The sequence below is a fragment of the Sarcophilus harrisii genome, chromosome 4 (genome assembly GCF_902635505.1).
Source record: "Sarcophilus harrisii chromosome 4, mSarHar1.11, whole genome shotgun sequence".
Classification (NCBI taxonomy): Eukaryota; Metazoa; Chordata; class Mammalia; order Dasyuromorphia; family Dasyuridae; genus Sarcophilus; species Sarcophilus harrisii.
The window spans coordinates 192,839,670-192,852,271 of NC_045429.1; the positions used below are offsets into that span (position 1 = coordinate 192,839,670).

The 12,602-nt window shown below is 33.4% G+C and overlaps 1 protein-coding gene across 4 annotated transcripts in view; it reads right to left on the bottom strand.

Moving 5' to 3' along the window:
- ARMC2 (armadillo repeat containing 2) overlaps window positions 1-12,602 on the bottom strand; it is a 166,903-nt gene that overhangs the window by 115,007 nt on the left and 39,294 nt on the right. For all 4 annotated transcript variants that reach the window (XM_031964439.1, XM_031964442.1, XM_031964440.1 and 1 more), the window contains one exon: window positions 7,449-7,659. In XM_031964439.1, coding sequence (XP_031820299.1) covers window positions 7,449-7,659 — 211 coding nt within the window. The remainder of the gene's footprint in view (window positions 1-7,448; window positions 7,660-12,602) is intronic.

Below are 12,602 nucleotides of genomic sequence, written 5' to 3' on the forward strand. Positions count from 1 at the left end.
CCATTTTACAAAAGAATCATAGACATTAATACTTTAGAAAAGACTTTAATATAGCATGTTCCTCTACAGTGTCCAAAACATCTTCCCTTCTACTTAATAAAAGCAAAGCTCTGCAAAGACACCTTCCTTAGTGCCTTTCAAATTCATCTCATAGAATAGTTTAGCCCAAAAGACTTTGGTCACCATCTAGGTCAACCGTCCTCCAATAAGGAGTCCCTGACATATAATCATCCATTTTCTGCTTAAATGTCCCCAGTGACAGAAAGCTCACTTTATGTCACAAGGCAGCCAATTCTAATATTTTAATAGCTTGGTTATAATCTTCCCTTTAACAATATGCTGAAATTTAAAGCTACAAATTATTATTAGAGCTGGAAGGGTCTTTAGCAGTCCTCTAGTCTAGGATAGCAGGTATACAGTGAAGGGGTTCAGTTAATTGAGAATAATTTTAATTGCATGACCTATCAGTTCCAACCTCTGAAATTCTGATAATCATGGCTTCTAATCAACTCATTAATAAAGACACTGAATAAGACAGGGATATGAATAGATTTATAAACCATACTAATGACCTCTCTCTCTCTCTCTCTCTCTGGGTTTAAATCAATCCAATTAGTTAAATGACAACTCAAACATGAATTTCTTTCTAAGTAATCTGAATCATACATTGGAGATACAAAGATATTAACTTACAAAGAAATTTATGCTTAGGGAGGCATAGCAATTTTACCCAAACTAGTTGGTTTAATGCAGTGTACTATATTAATACACTGCATTGGTGGTTATATATAGTCTTAAGATTATATGTAACAAGTGCTCAAATCCCTAAAATTATTTTTTCAACTTTCTTAAGTACTTATTACCAGCTTAGAAAGTTACCATCAAAGCAAGTCTTAAACATTGTATTAGAAAACAAATTAGAGATTTCTTAATACAAGGATGAAATGATTCCCCATGTGAAAAGATTTATACAGTACTTTAATGTTTGTTGATCACTTTCCTCACAACAATCCAGTGAGACAGTTATTAAAGGCAAGTTACTTGGCCATGGTGAGTCACATGACTATTAAGTATTAAAGAATTCTAAAAGAAGTCTCAAAATTCCAAATACACTATTCTTTCCACAATTCTATACTGCCTCCTAGCCTCTGAATTAGTCTGAACACTAAGATTTTATTTTGTTAACAGAAGCACTACTATAAAATAATATAAATAAGGAAAGGGTAATGGGAATAAAAGGGATCATTTAGCACTAGATGGAAAAAAATGCAGAAAATGTTGGCTAAAATTTTCTACTGGTTCAGAAAACAGACACTTCATTTATTAGAACTAAATTCAATCTGTAGCTTTAACATAATAACATCTTGTTTTTAAAGCAAATGCTTGAACTAATTTACAAAATACAAATTATAATTACTTAAATTTAACCAATCCAAAATATTTTCTTAAAGAAGAATGCCTTTTTTTAAAGCATCTTTTTCTTTTTAATTACAAATGGAAACAATTTGCCAACACTATCAAGATTAATTAATTTGACTGGTCAATTCTCATCAAAATTCTAGAACTTATTATGTACCCCTGAGCATTAAGAAGAATGTCTCTTTGTTAAAATGTTATAGTTCATTTTTCACAAACATCAAAAATAAAAATGAGTTACAAAAATGATATCCTCAACTTTATTTATAATAAAGAAGTCTGAAGAGAACTTACAATTATTCAAGATCTCAAAGTAGATATATATACACATACACACAAACACACTTTAAAATTCTTCTGCATTATATGACAAATTACCAATTTAATAACTACTGGCTTTGCCAATGGATAATCTCTAGGGTAGCCACTTCAGGCCTGTTTCTTCAAATGTAAAATGAGAGAAATGGACTAAGTTTGTGTCCCTTAACGTTTTATGTTTTTCAGATTTTTGATTTTCTTCTTTATTTTTTCTTTCAACTTTCCCACGCATGATCAAAACTCATTAATCAAACTAAATCACAGGAAGATCAGAATGAATTGATGAAAATTTTGAATTATTGTCATTTTTTTTAGATTTGAATTTATAAGCTAACCATTCAGGAGGCTACTTCTTTTAAATTATTCTGTCAACAATAAGAATATTCAAATACCAAGAGAGAGATGGCACCTTTATTCTGCCAGGCTTGTGAAGGTATGAAAGAAGATATCAGATCAATTTTCTCCAAAATTATTTTTAAATATAAAAATAGAATTTATCAAAACAACTAGTAATAGCAATACTAAAACACCTTGTACCTTCTTTAAAGATGTTTGTAGAATATTTTATGGAAACATTTAAGCAACAATATCCATTAATTTAAAAAACAACCTTCATATTCACATAGTTATGACGACCATATTTTCCAAACCAATATCCAGGTCATATTGCTGACAAATTAATTTTGCCCCTCCTTCCATAATTACTTGGGTTTTTTTTATTAGCAACTATATAGTAAGGTTATCTATAAGCTTTATTAGTGATTATCTCCAGCCAATCACTACGTTTGCTCTGGGGCAAATCCATGTTATCATACACACAAGTAAACAAACTATATAAATAGTGTAAACTAGCAATGTTTCTGCAGCCTAAGTTTATTTATTTTTATAGTCCTTTATTTTCTGACTTGTGTTTTAATTCAATTATATTTTGGTGAAAGATTGGAATTTCTGGCGTGGTCTGACAATCCATGGGGACAACATGACAGTTAAAAGAAATTTTCTCTCTCTCTCTTTTTTTAACCTTTTAACCTTTCCCTCTAAGGAAAGATTTGCTTGATATAGAGACAGAATATTCCATCTGGCAACCAATGTTTGCTAATGATACAGACTTACTCTTCTTAAATAAACTTATATCAAAAACACCTCCCTAAAAGAGTCAGGACCTCTGTTGGACCATTACATTTTAAAGAACACTTAAAGAGGACATTTACAAGATTTTAAAATATAGATAGACTTGGATATATTTATGTATATGGCATATGATATATTAAAGACTGTCATGTTTATAAAACATCTATTAAAGTTTATAAACATAAAAAAGAGCCCATTTTAAAACAACAATGTTTTAGTGCTTTTAAGTATATATAGTAATATCAGTGATTAATGAAGTTCTACCAAATAGAGGTTCTTTGAGGTTCCATCATTTCCAGTGACTTCTCACATTTCCCCCTTAATTTCACCCACCCCCAATTTCCCTATTTTTGTCAAGGAATTTTTTTCTCATTACCTGGGTTCCTACAAGTTTTGCCTTCTCCCTCTTCCTGTCCTACTTGAAACTTATCAGTTGCAGATCACTGATTCCATTTCCACTACACCTCTCACTTTATTTGCTTTTCTTCACTCTCATAGCCTCAGACTCTTATTGCCACTCACTTAAAATACTGTAATAATCTAATTTGTTTCCCTCTGCTTCCAATCTCTCCTCTTTCCAAACTGTCCTCTAAGTAGCAGCAATATTGATATTCCTAAAACAGATCTGATCATGTCACTCCTCTTTCCTCAAAGTTATCTTCAGCTCCCTACTGCCTCTAGGGTAAAATACAAAAGTCCTCATCTTCACATTTTAAACCCTCCATAATCTAGCTCCCACCTGTCTTTTTAAGATCATTTCATCATTTCCCTTTCAAATAGTCTCTAATGTAGTTATACTGACCCGCTACAGCTGTTGCTCACAAACAGCAGTCAGTGGTGTATGAATTCCTTGGGACAAAGTAAATAAATTTATTGATTATACAATAAACTTTATAACTTTTTACATCTTTAAAAAATTTTAAACATGCAAAATGTCCTCCTTTCCTTGCATTTATTTTATCTAATTTGGCACTGAGTTTAGAAGATATATATCAATTTTTCATCACAAAATCAATTATCAAATTAGGTTTGTGTTCTTTTGATGAATCTAGCCTGGATTATCACCCACGGGATTTTAATGGAGTTTAAATAAGGTGAGTTTAAAGGTCAGAGAAGCACATTTCCCTCTATCTCTTTAATTTCTTAACTTTTCATGGTATCTGAAGTGATGCAAGGTTATCCTGTAGAATTCAATCTCTATTTGGAAATTTCTCTGATCCCAAATGATTCTGCTTAATATATCAAAAGATTTGTTAGCATTCATCATTCCTTCAATGTGGACAAGACTTTAAAACTCAAGATAGTTTGGAGGAACAAAAAAAAAAATCCACACTTTTTTTCAAATGGTTATTTTATGGTGTGATAAAACTGTCATTTCTTTCTCAGACTTATCTAATCTTCTGACAATAATTTTGATATAGCTTTGAATGAAAAAAGTTTCATCAATAAAAATGATCTTTTTATATTTGTCAGGACCCTAATACTTACGTTGTCTTTCCAATGACACACATTTTTTTTTCTTCTAACAATAGTTGGCAGCTCTTTTATTTGTCTCCTTGCTGTTTTTCCAACTTTAAGAAGCATATATGTCACCATAGAAGAATCAATAACAAGCTCCTCATGCTTGTTTCTTGAAGTTTAGGCATTTTTGACAATGATCTCTGGAAGTTATCATTTTTTATTTTTGGTGCACTTTCTTAGCTTCAGTATGACTGATTCTATATCATTATGATCTTAAATGATCATTAAAATATTTGATTATCGGCCTACTTGTACCAGACTTAAAACTATATTATAAAGTGGCAGTCATCAAAACTATTTGATACTGGCTAAGAAACAGAGTAGTGGATCAGGGGAATAGGTTAGGTTCACAAGACAAAATAGTCAGTGACTACAGTAATCTAGTAATTGATAAACCCAAAGACTCCAGTTTCTAGGATAAGAACTCATTATATGATAAATATTGCTGGGAAAACTGGAAATTAGTATTGCAGAAATTAGGTATTGACCAACACCTAACACCCTATACCAAGGTAAGATCAAAAAAGGTTTATGATTTATACATAAAGAGTGATACTATAAGCAAATTAGAAGAACAAAGGATAGTTTACCTCTCAGATCTGTGGAGAAGTAAGGAATTTATGGCCAAAGAAGAACTAGAGAACATTATGAAATGCAAAATGGATAATTTTGATTGCATTAAATTAAAAAGCTTTTATACAAATAAAATACTTGATATATCCCACACTAGCAGTCACTGCAATATCTTGAAGTCACCAAGGGGTTCTCTTTGGGAAATACAACTTTTACATATTTCTTTGAAATAATCTCCATTCTTTAAAAAAAAAAAAAAGGAATTAAAAAACAAGAAGGCAATGAAACACATGTGTATAGTACAGAATACAGCTCACAGAACTAACTAAAAATAGATATACCAGATTAATCTAATTTCATCTGATCAAGGTCAGATGTTTTGCATTTCCCTAATGTCAAGAGAAGCACATATTCAAGACCATGTGATCACAGAATGAAAGTACATCAAAATTATTCTTTGTCCCAAGTAATTCTCACACCACTGTATCTCTAACCTCCATGCCTCTGTGTACAGGTGGTCCATATTTGGAATGCACTACCTCTTTCTTTACCTTTGGCTCTTAAAATTCCTAAATTACTTCAAAACACAGATCAGGTGCCATCTTCTACACAAAATCCTTTCATGTGAGCACTCTCTCCCTCCTAGAATTACTTCAAATAATTTTATATGTATTTTAAATTTATTTATGTGCATATTGCACAATGCCCAGCAGAAGGTAAAGTCCCTGAATACAAGATCCATTTTCATTTTTGTCTTTATCTCTAGTGACAAACATGGACCATGGCACTTACTGAGTCTTTATCATTTACTTAACAGAGATAAATTCCAGACCTATTTAATTGAATAAAGATTTTGTGAAATTAGTATGTTATTTTTATATGAAAATGATACCATGTTTAAAGTAAGTTAAACATCAAATCCTATTTACACCATTAATATGTTTGGTTAAAAAAATCATAGGAAATATAATATCTAAGTTATCAGATAACTAAGTTTCTGGAATTCAAATTAAAGAGATTTTATTGTAGCCATTGCTATTTTTTCTGAAATTGAATTTTTTAATACAGCTTTTTTTTTTAACTATATGAAAAACCTTCGCTACTGTTTAACCTAAACCTGTACAAATTTTCTACTTTCTTCTTTCTCTCTTCCTAATTCAGACTTTCCTTCCCTCCCTTACTTGCCTGGACAATCCAATGAAATGCTCTTTATTACTCACTAGTGTTCTAATGGTTAAAATGTTAAATGATGGTAGGATTTTATTTTTAAATCTGGAAATATTGCATTATAAAACAATATTTTTTGAAATTGTTCATTTAAGATCAATTTTTATCAGGTAACTCATATACTTCTAATTTCGTAAAATTAAGAATTGCCAATAGGTTCAATTTTCATTTCCATCATACTGAATAAATTTTAGGCTTAGAGGTTGAAACTGATGAAGCAAAAAGAGTTTTATTGAAAATAAAATTTGCCAATGTGTACTCCAAACCTAATCAATATGTAACATACAAAAAAATTCTAATAAAGGAAAAAGCTAAGAATTATTATAATGTTAATATATTGTGATAATATATATCATGGATGATATAACATGAACAAGCTCTTCTATTCTCTGATTTGTTCTTTTTGGTTTAACATAAAAAGTTTTGTAAACTAAAATGCCCTCGGCAATTCCAATTTTAAGAAACATTAAGTAAGCCAGTGTTGCCAAAATGGCTCTTTAGAAATTGAAAGTATTCTAAAAAAGCAGAATGACTCCTATTTAAAATTTCCTAGGCAGATCTAACTTCTTATAAAGTTGGGGACAACAATATAACTTTTTTCCAATGACAATACTGAAAGAAACTCTACTACTTTTATGTTTTAACTCTGTTATTTAAATAAAGACCCTTCTTTTGCATGTGGGAAGACATTTACCCAAAATGAGCAGTTTGATGCTTTATCATGAAGTCCCCAAATCCCAGTTTGAAATTTCAATTCAAAAATGAAACTGATTAATTAAAATGGGAATCTCTTTTCCCTGTCTGAACCCAAACTTTTGTGCAACTGCCAACAGAGTGAGGGAGAATTGGCCAAAGGGAAGATAGGAGAAGATAAAAAGGCAATCAGTCAGGCAGGAGTCCTGGATAAATCACAAGCTAGAGGACAAGTCAGTATTCCAGAGGTAGCCAAGAATATAACTAAAATAAAGGACTTCATCTGATATTTCTAAATGAATTATTTTGGTGTGTGTGAATATAGGTTTCCTGGGAATAAATATGAAATCATGTAAATCCAACACATCTACCCACAGACTACCCACAAAGCAGAAAATTCCACATTCTCTCATGAATAATTATCTTTGCATAAGAAGAAAAAAATGCAGAGACTAATCAATCAACTAATAAAACTAATTAATACAGGACGGATGATTAAATTTAAGATGACAATGGTTAAAGGCAAAGTGGTAATGCTAAAGAACAACAAATAGAAAAATAATACTAACCTTCCACTTCTGAGATGGGCTGCTGTCGATGATAGTTTCCCTTTCAAAATAGCCTGTTCATTGTTTTCATTTAGATCTCCATCATATGTTAATTGAGGATTATGGCTGTTAAAATGACCAATGGAATTTAATTCTGTCAGACAAATTCCATTTATTTTAATTGAAGAATCCCCTGTGATAATGATGTCCTCAGATTTCAGTTTCTTCTTTGCTGCAAATAACCAACAACAATATATATATATATTAAATAAATTTACTAAATTGTCTTTATGATACAAGCATATCAACCAGTAACTAATTTTTTTTTTAATCTAAAATTTGTACAGGCCCAAAATCTTATGCTGCATAGGAGATGTCTGGAATTGTAAAGTCAAAAACCTCTTGAAGTATGTATGAAAAACTTCACTATTATTTTAAAGCATGATATCATCATTCTACCAATAGAAATGTGCTACTTGTTTTTTCTTTGGTTTCATAGACTCCCTAAAGAGCAGCTACTGCAACTTTGTGACATACCTGGGACACTAAATAACAATCATTTAAATGTCAACTAACAGTTGCTAATAAATTTTCTTGAAATCAGTCATACTTAAGAGATTAAAGAAAAATACAATGGACTTTAAAGTATTTATTCTGAAAATATTTCTCATAACATTTATAAAGGAGATTTAACAAGAAGTTCAAATCAACAAAGAAGAAAAAGTCTGATTTTTAAGTGTGTAACAATTGGACTGAGAACCAGAACTGGATTTGAATTCTGATCCTGCCATTTGTCATCACCTAGACCTTAACTCAATCCTGCACCTTTCTAGGTTATCATTTCCCTCCTCTATGAAACAAGGAAGCACAGGATTAGAGCCTTGTGACCTTGCACAACCCCAACCCCAAATCACTTTCACCATGTCAAGGTCCTCTTCAAAGGACAAACAACAACAATTCACTGACCTCATTTTACAATTAAAGAAACTGAAGCCCAGAGGAATTAAGTTATTTGTCTAATGCCAAGGCAGGTAAGTGACTGGACTCAACCTCACAACCTTTCTTATTTGTTAAATACCTATTATAGACAAGTCCCTTTTAAAAGAAGATAAATTATAAGAAAAATTCACATGCTAGAAAAACTTAAAACTTTTTTTTTAGATCCATAAGAAAATAGCAAATCGTATTTTAATTGTTATTCAATTGTGTCTGACTTTTCACGACCTCATTTGGGGTATTCCTGGCAAAGATCCTAGAACGGTTTGCCATTTCCTTTTCCTTGCCATCATTTTACAGATGAAGAAACTGAGGCAAACAAGGTTAAGTGACTTGACTAGGATCACACTGCTAATAAATATCTGACGTCAGATTTGAACTTACGAAGAGGAGTTTTCCTGACTCTAGGTCCAGCACTCTATCCACTGAGCCCCTTAACTGCCCCATATTTTAATTAACAAAAATCAGAAATAATTGTCCAACTATGTGTGGACTCTATATACCAGTTTATGGTAACATATTTCACAAGTGATCAAGGAAAAGCAAAGTTCCTTCAAAAATTATACCTATGAGTTACAGGAAAATAGGTATTTACTTCTCAAAGACAAATGTTAAAATTATCAAATTTTTTCATAAAAAGTGATACATGATGCTCCATTAAACCATTTAATAAAACACTTTATATTATCTCATTTTGACAACAACTCTGTGAGATTGATAGGGGCCATACTTAAAACCCATTTTTACATATAAGGAAACTGCAACAGAGATTAAATGATTTGCCCCAGATCAGCCAGCAAGTAATAAGGACAGAATTCCAATTTAGATATTCCTATTTCAAGTACAGTATTTTTTTTTTTTTGGTCATTATGCTACTACCTAGCTGTCTCTTCCCACTTCTGAAAGCCTCAAGTTTCCTTTTATTTTTTTTTTTTAATGAAAGCCTTACATAGAACTGTACCTAAAACCATTTTACTAACACCAAATACTAGGACTGGAAAAAGATAACAACTTAATTTCTTTATCTCATTTAAATTCATTTAGTCCATCATTTTGTAAATCAGGAAATGTGGAATTTAAGTAATTTGCACAAGATAAATGAAAGAAGCAAGACTACAACTTGAGGCATGTTGGAGCCAGCTCTAGTGAGTAGAGTGTTAAATTTTCAGTGTGTACACTTATACTCTGGCAATCAGCTACAGATCAGGGCTGGACTTACTGTTCTGATTTCTAGACTTACAGGGACAGAAAATATGTTACCAATGCAGATTACACTTAAAAGTTTGTCCAGCTCCTCCTCTTCCCCACCCCATCTCACTCCTTTTGCCAGCAAGTCCAGGACAATGACTATAACCCAGATTTCCTAGCTTTCAGGCCAGGACCTCTTCCATCATATTAGGTTGTTTTTAAGCCATTTTACTGAAAGGCAAATTATGCTTGGAACAGCCAAAGAGCTCCTAAGCTAAACTGTATTTGGATGTAATATTACACTTAGTGGTTTTGAGGAAGAACTCAGGAAGAAGCAAAGGAAAAGAGAGGTTTAATAAACCCATTTTTTGCATTCTACACTCCTTACAAAGAGAAGAAATCTGTCCATCAGTATCCATCTTATTCTCAATGGACTGAATCCCTCAGAATGAATAGTAATAGCTATGTCCCTGAACTACTATGTCTGCAAATTTCTCTCAACGTTACTGATTAAATTTTTTTAAGTTCCTAGTGAAACTTGAAAATAATAATTAGGAGCACAGCAGTTTAGGAACAATCTATTATGCGTGTTTCTTTCTGGCAACTTAAAGCCAACAATCAGCCAACAAAAATATTTGAAAACAAAGACATTAAACAGCTGTCCTTACTTTAATTAGTGTTGTCTAAAAACCTCTTTTTCTAATCCAAAGGTTCAAATCTGCCATACTCCCCCCACTCACTCCAACCCCCCCCCACTCATGCCTACAGAGTGGGACAAGCAAAAGTAAAGCGAGTGCAAAGAAGGAGAGAAAGGAAATGAAGAGAAAAGGGGAGGGGAGAGGAGAAGAGGGAAGAGCTCTTGATCTTGCTGTGCTCTTGTAACTCGAGCATAATCTCTTGAGGATGCTCACAAAAATCACAATTCTTTTAGATCCTATTATTTATTCACTAAGTGCTGACACACTCCAACCCCAGAGGCTGTCATTGTCAAGACTGCCAATGACAGTCAGCCAGCACTTGTGGATGCAGAAAGGATGGTGGTGGCCCCTACAAAGCCAAAGGGGGGATAAAAGGAAGGTTCTGATGACACGCCTCCACTCAATTTCAAGGCATGTGTTTCAAGAGCTATGAAATCATAACAGCAAAAAGACCAGTCTGGAGTACAGCCAATGGTGGTGTCTCAAAATAGGACACGAAGGACCAGAGCTGCCCAGAACAACAGGCCCTTCCAACAGAGTCACTAACTGGAGAAGGAATTACTTCCTGGAAAAAAAAAAAGTCTGTTAGGAACACACGAGCTTTTTCAGTCACACTAGGACAAAGTGTACTAACCATCACTTGGAGTATTTCTGAGTACATGAGATAAGCACTTTACACAGCATTCTATCTCAAGAGGTCAAAAATAATAAAAAACCCAAGTAATCTTCACACCAGTCCTAGGAGAATGCCAGAAGCTGTCAATCCTGCTTTAAAAAGAAGTACACAGGGGCATCAGCATAAAGGGAAACCCTCCATGATTACATCAGTTCTTAGAGCCCATTTAATAATACCTAATGTATAGTTAGTTGTGATTTCACTGATTTTGGGAACTCCCAATGAAGAAACTGCTTTTAGCATTCAGATAGGCACTGGCTCTGCAACTTCAAGTCTTGGAGCCCTAGGACACACAGAGAGAAGCCAAATCAGTTGTCCAGGTCAAAAGTGGTCTCCTAGCTCTACTGACAATGCTGCACTGGCCCACTTATTAAGCCCTCATAATTCAAAAAGTACTTCTCTATCCCTTTTCTCATCTTCTCACTTTCTCATTCATCTCTCATTCTCTGTTTTTGTCTGTCTATCTCTCTCCCCTTCTCTGTCTCTCTGCCTCTGTCTCTCCTCTTGTCTTATCTCTGTCTCTCCCCTTCTGTCTTTGTCTCTGTCTCTCCTCTTCTCTCTGTCTTTGTCTCTGTCTCTCCTCTTCTCTGTGTTTCTCCCCTTCTTTCACTGTCTTTGTCTCTGTCTCTGTCTCTCAGTAGGAATAGGGGTGGCAATAGTAGAATTAACTGGGAACTATGGTAACTTCCTCCAACTATAGAAAAGGGAACAAAGTGAAATAAGAAACAGATTCATATCTCCTAGATGATGGGTTCTGTGCAATAATCCTTCTGAAGCTGATAGTGTGCATGTGTGTAAATGCATCAGAACTGTTCTCAAGGCCTGGAGATGCTCCTTCCTTTCCCACTCTCAAGAGGCAGACTCTCTAATGCTGGGATATGATTAAAATCTGGCACCAAGACCATTCTGCTGTACCATTCCATGATCCCAGAACTGACATCAAGCAAGAGTTAGTGGTCTTTTCCATAATATTGTGAGAGAAATGGGGCAATCATTATATGCATTTTGCAAATGAAAAAACTGAAGCAAGGAAAATTTAAGTGATCACATATCTAATAAGGATAATAAATGGAACTAAGGTTTCAACTTGTTACAACTACAAGTCTATTCTTGGGTCACATACTTCGACTAAAAGAACTATAAGCTCCAAAGCTGGAAGTGACCTTTGAAGTCAGCTAGTCCAACCTCTCATTTTAAAGACAAAGAAACCCAGAGAAATCAAAATAACCTGCTCAAAGCCACAGTGATGTTAAGTACCGAAGACAGGTTTCTTGATCCTATTCCTTTTCTACAGAAATATACCACCTCTTATTCAAAGGTGAGTATCTCTAGGCATGGGTTTAATTAAATTCACTACTTTTAGATAGACAAAGCAATTGTTAGTTGGGACCCAGAAATTTCTCGTTATCATCAGTGCCTATTTCTTGGTGCTTCACATTTCAATATTGGTCCAGTTAAAACAGCCAAATAAAGATGTCTCTTTAAGTAATTTTATTATATCATTCTGATGCTGATAACCGACATCTCCAAAGAGCCCAAAGCAAAAGCAGATGCTCAGTTTGCTCCATTGTGATCTTTCTTATAATTACTCCACAAAAGCAGTGATTCATTAAAATA